Raw genomic sequence first — 13803 nt, forward strand, 5'->3', positions numbered from 1 at the left:
ACAGGGGGAGGGAGGGAAGAGAGCATCTACATTGGGGAAAACTAAAAAGGTAGGAAAATTGAACCACTCCTTTTGCTTCAGAAAGCCACTACACATTATAACACTAATATGAAAGACTTATTTTGCTTACAGTAGTTTAACTTGCTGAACATACTAATCAGTTGAGTTTTTATAGAATGCATAGAACTGTGGTAGATCACATGCATTTATTGCATGCCTGTTAGGTATAAAGCTGTTCTTATGCTGTGGCAATACAAAGATGATTCCTGGTTTCATGGAGCTGAAATTTAGCTAAAAGACAATAATAGGCTTTTCATGTGTTCTAAAGGAAAAAATAAAATTGCTGCCCACCAGATGTCAATGAGAAAACACGAACCAAAAGGCCACAGCGATAGCAAGTCAGTGCTACTCCCCTAAGAGCCAGGCCCTGCAAACACTAGACTCTTGGGACCTGGCCAATGCAGTCAGTCACAGCCTATTCAGTAAAACCAGTAGAAGGCGACTGACAAACAGGGATTTTTTTAAAAGTTTTCCATCTTTAGAAAATACATAATCTGATAAAAGACTGGTATCCAGAATATATAAAGAATTCTCAAACTCAATAAGAAAACAACCCAGTAATTAAAAACATGGGCAAGAAATTTGAACAGACATTTCACCAAAGCAAATATAAGGATGGTAAATAAGCACATGAAAAGATGCTTATCATTAGTCATTAGGGAAATGAAAATTAAACCATAGCTTGACACCACTAAATGGTTTTGTTTTTTGTTTTTTGTTCTTGTTTTTGTTTTTTTGAGACGGAGTCTTGCTCTGCCGCCCAGGCTGGAGTACAGTGGTGCAATCTCGGCTCACTGCAACGTCCATCTCCTGGGTTCAAGTGATTCTCCTGCCTTAGCCTCCCAAGTAGCTGGGACTACAGGCACGTGCCACCATGCCCCGGCTAATTTTTTGTGTTTTTAGTAGAAATGGGATTTCACTGCGTTATCCAGGATGGTCTCAATCTCCCTACCTCATGATCCGCCTGCCTAGGCCTCCCAAAGTGCTGGGATTACAGGTGTGAGCCACTGTGCCCAGCCTAAATGTTTGTTTTTTTAATGTTTGACAAATACCAAGTGTTGATGAGGATTCAGGACAGCTGGAACTCTCATAAATTGTTGGTGGGAATGCAAAATGGCACAGCCACTTTGAAAAAGATTGGGCTTTTTTTAAAAGCTGTGCACAAATGTCTACAGCAGCATTATTTATAATCCTCCAAAAGTGAAAACAGCCCAAATGTACACCAACAGGCAAATGGGTGACCAAGTTGTGGTACTTCTATAAAATGGAATACTACTCAGGAATAAAAATAAACTACTGATACCTGCATCAACATGCATGAGGCTCAGATGCAATATGCTAACTGAAAGAAGCTAGATTCAAAAGGCTATATACTGTATGACTCCATTTATGTAACATTCTAGAAAAAGTAAAACCATTGGAACAAAAAGATCAATGGTTGTTAGGGGTGGAGGGAGGGGACTGATTACAAGGGAACATGAGGAGACTTTGGGATGATGAAAATGCTCTCTATCTTGATTATTGTGGTGGTTATATGACTATGTGTATTAAAATTCACAGACTTGTATACCTTATGATGGACAGTTTTGCTATATGAAAATTATACTTCAATAAACCAGACTTTATTTAAAATGTTTACAAATTGGCTGGGCAAGGTGGCTTATGTCTGTAGTCCCAACACTTTGGGAGACTGAGGCGAGAGGATTGCTTGAGGCCAGGTCTTCGAGACCAGCCTAGACAACATAGCAAGACTTTGTCTCTACAAAAAAAAAAAAAGAATTTATCGTCAGAAATCTCAAGTCCCAAGCCTGTGCTTCTTCTCATACATTTAGCAAGCAAACTATTGTGTGGCTGCTCTCTATCTTTTTACATTACAAATGAGTCTCTGTTCCTTACCCACTCCACCTTCAAATCCTTATTGTCTTTGTGCTGTCTAATTCATTCCTCTGTTCTCCAGTGAGCCCTGCACTTCAGTAAAGAGATGTCTTCCAGTGTTATTTCTGACCTATATTCAGCCTTTTTTTTTGGCTGTTTCTTTTCCTTCCACTGACAGCACCATCCCTTTGCCCCAGTTTATACTTCAGCATACCTGATCACTTCATAATTTGCTGCTTATAGAGAGATTTTTGGTCTTATAGCAGATGGTCTTGAATCCAACTGTGGCTCATGTCAGAGGCTTTTCTCTCCTCTGCCCACAGTATGTCACTGAGCCCCTTCTCTACCCCAACCCTAGCCTAGGACCTACCAGCCAGCACTCCAGTTTGCCAGTGACAGTAGTGGCAATAAAGGTGGGGAAAAATTATAACCCTGTGCCTATGTATTAAGAAACTGTATTTTGCAACCCCCAAATAATCTTGGTGGTCACCTAGGTCCTGATTCCATCTCCCTAGAGATTTAATTCCATTCATCCTTGGATATATTCCTGAAGAAACATTTACATGGTGATATGTGCAGCACCACTTAAAATTGTTAATTGGAGATTGAATTACTTGTCAGATTTTTAAAATGTAGTCCTCTCAGGTCAGGGAGGAGGATATTAGCTGCACTAAGTAGATGAGCTATTGCATTTTTTTCTTCTCCTTTTTTCTCTCCTCCTCCCTTTTCCTCTCTCTCATCCTTCCTTCTTTCTTTTGTTCCTATTTTACCACTTTTCTCCTACTCCTGCTTATTCTTTTTCATATCTGTTCTCTTTCAGCTTTAGCCAACTTTTATCAATAACCTGACAGATCCCAGAGTGACTTTAATATCTAGAATCATGGATGAAGTCCAGTGATGACAATTACTCAGTAAATTTACAGTACCCCTCCTCAAATCCTTTTGAGAATGGAAATGTCCTAATAAGAAGGAGGATTGCAGCGAGGACTCAGCTTCTGTAGCCTAATTCTTAGATGCAGGAGGAATTTTGTATTCCCTGCTTCCTTAAATAGAAGATGTCCTGACCCACCAAAGATTGTTTAAAATGGGGGAAAAGACTGAACAAAAGGGGGAGAGAAGGAATAGATTTCATTTTTTATTCCATCATTGATATGCATCATAATTTTTCACATCTTCAGCACATGATTGCAAATATTTGCCTATAAGTCTAAGGGTCCCCAACATAATGTGTATGTCAGGACAAAGGCAATTTTTTAAAAATTGAGCTAAGTTGCATCTAGGAAACTTGGAAATCTTAACGCCTGTGCTGACAAATATCCTGACAAGTAAATACTGCACTCATTCAGTATTACATAGTGATTTCATTTGCACAAAACCTCACAATGCTCTGCCACTTCAGTCAAACGTCTGGAGCATGGGGGAAAGGAAGAACGTGTTTATCTTGATCTCCAAAAAGGGCTTTAAGGGAGACAGCAGGCGGTATATTAGGCTGTTTTCATTGCCTGTCAGCTGTGGTAAACCTGAGCTGTCTGCGGTGTCTCTAGATAAGCAGCAGCAGCAGCAGCAGCAGAGGCCTGAGCATGGATATATGACTGCATTCATTTGTACTTCTTATGTATCTCAACGTTTCTAAAGGCTACGTAGCATCTTTGGTGGAGCCTTTAACAATTGTGTCTCTGCTAATCACCGGCTTTTATGTGGTGCCCTTAATTCTTAGGTCCGCCGGCTGCAATGAATGAAGTGCTGGATGAGGCTTAAGTTTATATTGAGAATGAGTCAAGATCCTCTTTCCTCTCAGATTCAGCCCTTGTTCAGTTCTGTCAGCATGGCACTCTTCAGCAGAGGACCTGGAGGTGGAGCCTATTCCTAATATTGCATGGTACTGCTTCTCCACTTAGATCTGGAGGGCAACAAAGTGAGGCCTCAGGAGAATCACCTCTGTTTGACTCGCTCCTGTGTTTAAATGATTATTGCTGCTTGCTGGACAGATAAATTAAAAGTTTGTATCATACAGTAGAAATGTAAGAGGAATGTATTTGGGAACTGAAACACAGCAAGAAATGCGTAGGTCAAAGTTTAAAAGAGTGTTGAACGCAGCTCACCTACTTTGTGAAAATACGTTGATGAGAGCTGTTGACCCTGAGTTTTTCTGTAGAAGGTCAGTAGGGCAACCTTGAGGAAGAAGACAACGGTTCTGTCTGTGTGGGTTCTGTTCATCTTCCTAGATACCGATGAGGGTTTGTGTAACAGTTATAGCATGATCATTTCAGAGTTAGGCAGAATGGATTTTATCCTAACCCAGATTCTGCTTCCTTGGTTGGAGCTTTTGTTGTGAAGGATTCTAAAATCATTAAAACCACTTGAGTCAGCAACGACCCCTATAAATCAGGAGCTATTGTGTGCACCCTCATTCTACTGGTGCATACTCCAAACACGTGGTCATTGAAGATGAACTGGAGGGTACTGCTTTCTCTTCACCGATTGTTAAGTAGTCATGATTGTTAGCATTTGTTTGTGATTAGTGGAGCAGTTTCATTTCTGTGCCCATCCCTACCCTACCCTACCCCCCATCTCCCAAACTAAGGCTAGTCAGAGAGTGATATTGGGATACTCTTAGTCTATTCTGTAATTTTTCTCCTTAATTTCCAAATTAAATGAATGTTCTCACATGACAAACACTTCTTTAGCTCAGAAATAATGTTCCTGGTTATGTTAAGCCCTGGTTAGGTTTCTTCTAAACATAGGAAAGGAGAGATGTAGAAATACTGCTGCCTTTTCAGAACAATGCCAAAGCATCAGAACCCAAGTTTTAATTTAGCTTGTAAAGGGAGGAGTACTCCGTTACTGAGCCTACCAAGTTTGCTTCCCATTATTTTGTAAAAATATGGGGTAGAATGGATAAGTGGCAGAGGATCACTTTTAAATGAGGAGGCAAAGACATCAGAAGAAAGTGTGTTTAAACAGCTGGGCAGTCCCTTTTTCTGAGTGTAGTTCTTCATTGATCCATTATTAATTTTGGAGATGTGTAAGATTCTAAGTGGTTGGACATTATCAGGTATTAGAGATAGGAAGAAAATAGTGTTTCTGAGTAGAAAATAGCCCCAACTTTCTCTTCTGGGCAACAAGGAGTACTTGGCTCCTGACCTAATTGTGAATATCATGTTTTCAGGGTCAGCACAGTGTCTCCTTTTTTATTCCTTTTCCCCCTTTCCTGTTTTATTTTAATAATTAAAAATACTGCTGATCACACTGAATGACTTCTAGCCGAGAGGCAGTCTGTCCCAGAAGGACCAGTTGTGGACCATCGGGTTTATGACGACCATAAAACCAGAGCCAGATCAGAGCGTGGCCTCCTTAAGTGACAGGGTTTCTGCCTTTACCAGGCTCCTGCATCAACGGACTGCTTTGGATATTTGCTTTGGTTTGGATTTTTTGTTCTGTTTTGTTTCCTGATGCATGTGTGAGTGTGCATGTGTGCACACATTTAAAGATATAAATGAAACAGGTATGTAATGCCCTCTGCCTGTTAGAAAGACTAAAGCCATAAAAATAACAAACGGTGTGTATTTGCTAGAATGTCAAAGTTATGAGTTTATTTTGTAATGATGTGCTCCTGCCTTCATGAGGTAAACTGGCCGTGGCGGAGGTGTTATTAGTAATATGGACTCAGCGGAGCAGAAAGCCGAGTGACCGAGAGATCAGTGTATCAGTCAGAGAGAGGGCAAATGGAAAGAGACAGCAGGAGAATGAGAAAAGAGCCACAGTGCCTGGGCTGAGATTAAAGACGGACTGAGAGGCGGATGGGAGCTCAGTGGTCAGATACAGTCTCCCCTGTTCACGAGGCTCCTTCAAAGGAGCTGCCAGCATGTTGCTCAGCATGGGGCTGCCTGTAAAGGCTTGTTCTCTACGCTTCCTTATCAAGGAAAGCAGTAATCTGAGAGCAATTTTGCTTTCCATATTCCTTTCAGAAAAGTATCTTATGCCCTTCCTAGCTGAAGTTAAATGGAACCAAGGCCAATTGGGTCACACCGAGGTTATTACTTTGGTCACCAACTTCCTCCACCTTTGGAGGATCCTAGTGGGGGTGTTGACCCAGCATGCAGGGGAACCTCTCAAAGCTCCTAACAAGAAGGGGCAAAATGGGAATATGCAGGCAGACTTTGCTGGCCCTTAGTTAGTTACATTCTCCCCAGAGACTGAAAATGAATACAAGTAGGGAAGAAATTTTGTATCATCATTATTTTTTAAAGGAGGAGAGGAAAGGAAAAATAAAAGGTAAAATACAGTAAGCACTCTACAACTGTTTAGAGCTCTCAGGGGCTACCTTAGATGACTGGCAGTTACTACACACTCAGCAGTTTGCAATAGTCAGTGATCAGGCTGCCCGGCTTCCATCTGCTGGGTCAGAAAACCTCCTTCCCTGAAAGAAATTATTAACCAGTCTTCAAGGAAAAAGAAACCCTACAATTTCCAAGTCCAGGAATATCTTTTCTTCCTCTTTTTTTCTTCTTTAAAGGAAACTTTGTGGTTTCCAACTGCAGGTGCCCTTTGACCTTACAAGGGTTAAACTCCTCCAGGGATAGACCAGGGATTGAGGCCCTGAACTCCCTGGAGCCTTGGAAGGGAAGGAGGAGGGGAAGCGTGCTTGGGTATAAATCACAGCCCTGCACCCAGCACACAAAGAAAAGACTTGAAACTCAGGGGTTCATGTATGTAGCATGAGTTGCTTCAAGATTTTGCTAGCTTTAGGGCTTGTGCGTGGAAGCCAGTGTTAGGTTGGTGCAAAAGTAATTGCGGTTTTGCCATTAAAAGAAATGACAAAAACCACAATTACTTTTGCACCAACCTAATAAAAATCAAATATAAGGAAAAAATAATCCTTTTTAAAAATGAGGAACCTAAGCCCCCAGAGTTGCTGTAACTGAGACTTGTCACTAAATATTGTTGAAAGACAGGCATGTTACCTTTTTGTGTCTATGCACAGAGAGACTTGCACGCGATAAGGTAGCCTATGCCTCTGGGTCTCAGCCTCACCCACCACTGCAGTTTCAGCTGAGGGTGGAAGTATGCTATGCCTATCTGTGGCAGCTGGTGGAGAGAAAGGGGCTTGCTAGTTTTAAAATTGCAACCATGAATGTGATTGTTAAAAGTATTTTTTGTTTTCTAAGTTTTCTTTTTAGGAAGAATATTCAGATAGTCCCTCAGAACAACCCATGGAGACTGGAATCTCTGTTTTGTGGAGAAAAGAACCCATTTTAGTGCAACTTGTGAAATAGACCATGCCTTTATTTCTATAGAGACAAATGTCTTTTCTCTTGCTCATTTCTCTAGGTCCTCGGGCGGGAAGTGTACACCTCCAATAACCAGCTCGGGGGCATCCAGATCATGCACAACAATGGGGTGACCCACTGCACTGTGTGTGATGACTTTGAAGGGGTTTTCACTGTCCTGCACTGGCTGTCTTACATGCCCAAGGTGAGCCCTTCCTACCCAGCACTGACATGGCCTGCAGAGCCTGTCATTTCCGCCACAGCTCACTGCCTCTGTGTTTAAGGTCTTGTCTTTACGGTGGAGCAATTTTTTATAAAATATTTCTCCAAAAGCTATTGATTTCTCTTTTCCTTACAGCCATATTTTGCCTTCTACCTTTAAAATGTCTTTGGATTTCATTAGTTGGGCCCCTTTCTAATGTCTTACAGCCATGGAAGCCCTCATGGCCTACCTAAGGCTCAGATCCCAGTATATTAAGGTTCCTCCTCATTGTGGGTTTTCTCCTTTGTAATAGTCATTCATTCCTCAGAGGAGCATCCCAGAAAGCATGGGCACACTGAAATCAAGAGTCAAAACACACCGCTTTGTGCCAGCCTCCTAAATGAGACTATTGACCTATACATGTTCCTTGGGCCTTGGCACATAAGTAGGATTCTTCCAGCTGAAGATTGGGACTATTGGGTGTAATTCCGTATGTAGGCCCTGCTATCTTTGTCTATAGCTATTGTTGCTGAGTTGGAGTCTAGGGCTGTCATTCATTGATTGCTGTGTTCTTTCTCTTCCAATCTCCTTTTAGAGCGTGCACAGTTCAGTTCCTCTTCTGAACTCAAAGGATCCTATAGACAGAATCATCGAGTTTGTTCCCACAAAGGCCCCATATGATCCTCGATGGATGCTAGCAGGCCGTCCTCATCCAAGTATGTATATGTCTGAGGACCCCATGGTGTCTGACTCTCAAGCTTTTAGTGTTCTTTTCAATCAGTATCCAATTCCTGAACAATCGCATGTGACTAAGAAAACAGAGCTAAGTACCTGGAAATGAGAAAGACCTGAAAACCAACCCTCTGAAGAAAAAGGTGGGAAATCCTTCATGAACAAATGAAAAACAAATAAAACGAGATTTCCCAATCACCCATCGAGTCAAGTAGTGCAGTCACTAATACATTTCTTCTGTTTATTCTGTTATTGAAGCACTTATTACTTAATAGGTTCAAAGACTTTAAAACAGTTCAATATAAGCCATAAAATCATAGAATTATAGGACTAGAATCTTCAGTCATCTAATCCCTATAACCAAAAGAGATTAATCAGTTTCGTTGCAGCAAATGTCTTTGAGACCCTTCAGGGTAGAATAGGACTTCACTTTTCTCAGCAAGCTCTGAGCAGCCACCCTGCAGGTGCCCTTCTTTTCTTATGGTATTGGTAATGGTATTGGTACTTGCTCAGTAATTAATAGAAGGCTACTTTGTAAGCTCATTTATTCATGAAGAGATTGTCCAGAACTTTTGATTATATAGATACATGGAGTGAAAATAAGGCCTGCCTCCAGATATATCTAATCTGTTGCTTTTTTGGGAGCTGATTTTACCTAACTTAGAAACAAAACAGGAAAAAGAAGTAACTCTGTGTACATTCTCATCTGTTAGTCCATTTGGCTGTTCTAGCAAACCTCACTTATCAGGAGGTTCTTTTGTGGAGCACCAAATCCCTCTGCTATATTTTGAAACCATTTTTTCAAACTATGCGAGGAAGTGTTTGTTCTTTTTTGCATGTTTATTGCAACGATTGCAAAGAAAGGCTATATATAAAAGTAGAAGAGATTGCAGAAGGTATTTTATTAAGTGTAAAAGTCATTGTGATTTTGCTGAAAGAGAGGTCTTCATAAGGAAGATCGTATAAACCTTTGTAGGTACCCACTGTAAGCCAGGTGGGACTGTAAAGCACTTCCATATATGTTATCTTATTTGCACTTACAACCTCTCATAGGTAAAGAGAGATAACCCTTTTTTTTTTTTTTTTTTTTTTTTTTTTTTTTTTGAGACGGAGTCTCGCTCTGTTGCCCAGGCTAGAGTGCAGTGGCTGGATCTCAGCTCACTGCAAGCTCCGCCTCCCGGGTTTACGCCATTCTCCTGCCTCAGCCTCCCGAGTAGCTGGGACTACAGGCGTCCGCCATCTCGCCCGGCTAGGTTTTTGTATTTTTTTAGTAGAGACAGGGTTTCACCGGGTTAGCCAGGATGGTCTCAATCTCCTGACCTCGTGATCCGCCCGTCTCGGCCTCCCAAAGTGCTGGGATTACAGGCTTGAGCCACGGCGCCCGGCCGAGAGATAACCATTTTACAAAAATCAGAGAAGTTGAGTGATTTGTACAAGGTCACATAGCTATTACATAGCTATTATATTGTTTTTCTAAATATCTACATTAGGCTTTCTATTGTATAAAAACATGAGAGAAGTGTTTATTTTAATTTATAACTTTACCTGTTGTCTTCAGTGCCTTTTCTTGTTAATTTTAATAAAACTAAATAGTTTTTCTTACATAGCCTGGAAAATCACCATACTAATCTTTTCCCTGCTGTTTCTTTTTCTTTTTCTTTTTTTTTTTTTTTTTTGAGATGGAGTTTTGCTCTTGTCCTCCAGGCTGGAGTACAATGGCGTGATATCAGCTCACTGCAACCTCCGCTTCTATTTACCCCTTCTTTTTGTACCATGATTATGATAAGAACTATGAGCCTAAGATTATGTGTCAGCCTTTTTTTTTTTTTTTTTTTTTTTTTGAGACAGAGTCTTGCTCTGTCACCAGGCTGGAGTGCAGTGGAGCAATCTCAGCTCACTGCAACCTCCGCCTCCCAGGTTCAAGTGATTCTCCTGCTTCAGCCTCCCGAGCAGCTGAGACTAAAGGTGTGCGCCACCACACCTAGCTAATTTTTGTAATTTTAGTAGAGACAGGGTTTCACCATGTTGTCCAAGATGGTCTCTATCTCTTGACCTCACGATCCACCCACCTCCCAAAGTGCTGGGATTATAGGCATAAGCCACCACGCCTGACCACCTGTCAGTCTTAAAATGCAGGACTTTTCTGGGAATGAAGTGAGCCTCTTCACTTCTAGAATTTGGAACCAGACTTAGTGAGTGTTTTCCTGGGAAATACGGGAAGTCATCTTAGCTGGCTTCTAAGGTTCTGCATCGGAACTGGGTAGGATCTACTCTCTGGGGACTGTGAAGCACAACTACAATAGTCAGTGACTCCTCCCACCCCTAGCAGCAGGGTTTTAAACAAAGAAAACATTTCCATCTTGAAGTTACTTCAGTAGTTCCAAATCCCTGTTATTAAAGTGAGAATTAGAAAATGATCCAAGGATATAAAGTTAAAATTCAGTATTCTGATGAACGTAGAAATTTGGTTTAGAACCTTCACCAAAATTTGAGCCCTTCTTTCATGGGTGAAGAGAAGTATGTGTGTGTAGGTGGGCATTATCCTGGCCATTATTAATGAGATCTACAGAATAAAATGAAATTTGTGATAAACTAAGTTTTCTGTTTTTTGGATAATATTTTTTCATTGACTCCCTAGTAATTCATCCTGCTGTCTATGTGCAGCTAACACTCGCTCCCAAATCGAGTGACTTCAGATTTTAATTTAGTGGAAGCGTTAAAGAAAGCAGATGATTCCCTGTGATAAGTTAAAGCAGATATCTTCTAGGTGAAAAGTTAAAGTCATTTATCAGAGGAGATAGTGCTGTGATATTCTTCAAACTGACGCCCAACACAAGACCAGAATCTAAACGATCGGCTTTGGGCTCACGGATGGAGAGATAATTTTGAAATGGATGATCACATTTTACACTGGGGCCATAGAGGCAAGGAATGTAGAACACAGTAATTACAAGTTTAGTCTTGATAAAACACTCTCCATCCTGTTTAAGTCAGCAGAGGTTAGCTTGCTCAGATCTCCACTTTTAATTGGTTTTGGACTTGGGTTTTTAGCGGGTGGAGGGCCATGTTCAAATTAGAAGAATCACTAAAACCGTGAGCTGAGAGGGCAAACCAGGAAACACTTATTTGCAGAAGCTTTTATGGGGCTTTGGTCAAACATTCATACCTGTGGAACAAAAGTTTTTTTCTTAAACTAATAGGTTGAAAATTTTGGGTCTTGCCAGTGAAGGAAATTCCATGTGCAAGGAAGATTAATGGCATTAAGTATGTGCATCTTAACCATTGTATTTTTACTACCTGTCAAGAATATGTGGCCCTTTTTTGTAGAAAGATTATACTTTATCAGCTGTTTAATAAAGTAGATATATCTTGTTGCTTTTGTAGCAGAGAAACTGAGTTCCTATTTTTCCCTCCAAATTTGGATCCTTATCTGATCATTAATACTTATTGTTTGGTTGTTTTCAGCCTTTGGTTAAAAGAAAGTCAGTGGAATCAAACAAAATTGTAGGGCAAGTTTTAAAATAGAAATAGACATTTTGAAAATATCTTTAATGACTTGGCTGCCTTTTGACAAATATTTGTAGTGTCTTGAAGAAAGTCAAGTTATCTATTTAAAAACATGCAATCTCTCTCTGCTAGCTGAACCCCGCCGTTTAACAATAAATGATGCTTTGCTGATAAATGATTCTTTTTATGCAGACTAGCAAATGAAATAGAAGATGATGTCTGAAGGCAGATGAACATTCAGCTGCCTAATGCTTCCATTTATTATAATTTGGTTAAAAACAACAAACTCCCCAAAATAATCCCCCAAACCACCTTAAATTCGTCAGTTCCAGTGCATTGTCAATGGATTCACTGTCCTTATTCTCTGTTTTCTTTCTTTCCCTTCTGTAGCCCAAAAAGGTCAATGGTTGAGTGGCTTTTTTGACTATGGATCTTTCTCAGAGATTATGCAGCCCTGGGCACAGACTGTGGTGGTTGGTAGAGCCAGGTAAGAGCTCTTTTGTTTTGGCAGCTCTTTTTCCTCCCAATTAAAAATAAGAAAGAAAGAGCCATGGCTATGTAGATATATACCAATAATGTTCTCTTTGTCTGAACTGTCTAAGAATATTGGATTATAGCCATGCCCAAGGCAGAATAATTGGAGTGCTGGTTCTCAGTTGCCATTTTGTGTGTCACTCCAATGATGCATTTAATCTGAAGGCTAATTTTGACAACATTTCCTTTTTATAATGTTTCAGGAAAAACACTTTAGGAGCCGTAAAGCCCAACTACAATAGCCAGAGCCCACCAATGACTTTCCCTCTCCCAAAGACAATTTTCGTTCAGGAATAGGTGACAAGTGATTCAGAGACTCATCTGCTTTTCTGTGTAACTGGAAAGAGGCTCTTCATGGCACCGAGATTATTTAAGTGACAAATGTACTATATTAGATTATAATCAGATTTGAATTGCCAAAAAAAAAAAAAAAGAGAAGTTTACCTGAAACAGGAGTAAAATAAGCTGAAATAGGTTGCCAGAATACTTATATTTTTCAAGTGGGAAATTGAAGTTTCTATTAAATTTTAATACCCATTCTCAGAAGTGCTTCACTCAACAGCAAGCTCTGCGCAAAATAATCTGTAGCGCTTGCTATAACGAGCTATAACAAGCACCTGCCACGACTGATCTTAATCTACTTCTGCACTGCAGAGACATGCTGCTGAGAGACCGCATCTGGAGCTCACCTTCCTCTGGGGGCAATCCGTTTTTCTTATCTTGGTGAAAAGTGGCACCTGCTCAAGATTCTCAAACATGCCACATTGGGTTGAGATTTAGATTCTAGCCTTGAAAATAATTCTAGGCTCTGTGGTTCTCTCAGTACAGCAGGTCAGCACGCCTCCATGCTGCCTGTGACAAGAATCCATCAGAGGGCAAATCCCACAGACAGGGTCTTCCTCTGTGACTCTCAATAGGATTCTGGCCTGGAGTCAGCTCAGACTGAATGTCCCAGAGCCTACCTGTCTGTTTTCTTTAAAGTCTCAGGTCTTTTATCTCACCCCAGGCTTCTCAGTCCCAGTGAGAAGTATTCTCTGTGCCTGGTAAAATTCCCACTGGGGAGCTGAAAGTAGGAGATGCACTGGAGCGAGAACCCTGATACTCAGCTTCTGTATCAGCTTGTTAGATTCCTCCTGGCACACTAAGACCAACTTTTTTGAGATTTGTCTCATCTATTCTGCTTCAATTTTCCTGTCTGTGAAAAAAACATGACAGATTTTAAGTCTCAGAAAGCCAAACCTTTGTTAAGTTCTTTAAGATACTCCCATGGGAAATAAGAGAATAATACTTTACACTTATGATTAGAAGAATAGGGACTGCTTTGCGACCAAGATCAGTCAAGCTTGGCTTTGGTTAGCTCTGCCATTGTTTATTGCAGCACTCACTCTGACTTTCTCCTTTCTTTCCATCTGACGAGTTCTGAGCTTCTTACTCCAAACACATACACATGCTCACAAGTATATAAAACACAAATGGAGCTCTAGCTTCTTTCAAAAGCAATGGCATTTCAAGAAATAAATATAAATGTATTCTTCTGGGATTGTTACTGTAAGTGCTGCCAAAACTCATCTTTGGTATGTATGTTTGGAATATGTGTGCTATTGGCTGTAAATTGTCTTTTAT

General features: G+C 40.6%; 2 protein-coding genes across 11 annotated transcripts in view; one reads left to right on the plus strand and one right to left on the minus strand.

Annotated features, from left to right (window-relative positions):
• Nucleotides 1-13803, minus strand: part of TADA2A (transcriptional adaptor 2A) — a 556520-nt gene that overhangs the window by 351234 nt on the left and 191483 nt on the right. The gene's annotated exons all lie outside the window — the stretch shown is intronic.
• The window catches only part of ACACA (acetyl-CoA carboxylase alpha), a 329721-nt gene that overhangs the window by 277404 nt on the left and 38514 nt on the right, over nt 1-13803 (plus strand). For all 10 annotated transcript variants that reach the window (XM_050764555.1, XM_050764552.1, XM_050764562.1 and 7 more), the window contains 3 exons: nt 7267-7410; nt 8003-8123; nt 12037-12133. In XM_050764555.1, the coding sequence (XP_050620512.1) occupies nt 7267-7410; nt 8003-8123; nt 12037-12133 (362 nt within the window). The remainder of the gene's footprint in view (nt 1-7266; nt 7411-8002; nt 8124-12036; nt 12134-13803) is intronic.

The sequence above is a fragment of the Macaca thibetana genome, chromosome 16 (genome assembly GCF_024542745.1).
Source record: "Macaca thibetana thibetana isolate TM-01 chromosome 16, ASM2454274v1, whole genome shotgun sequence".
Lineage (NCBI taxonomy): Eukaryota > Metazoa > Chordata > Mammalia > Primates > Cercopithecidae > Macaca > Macaca thibetana.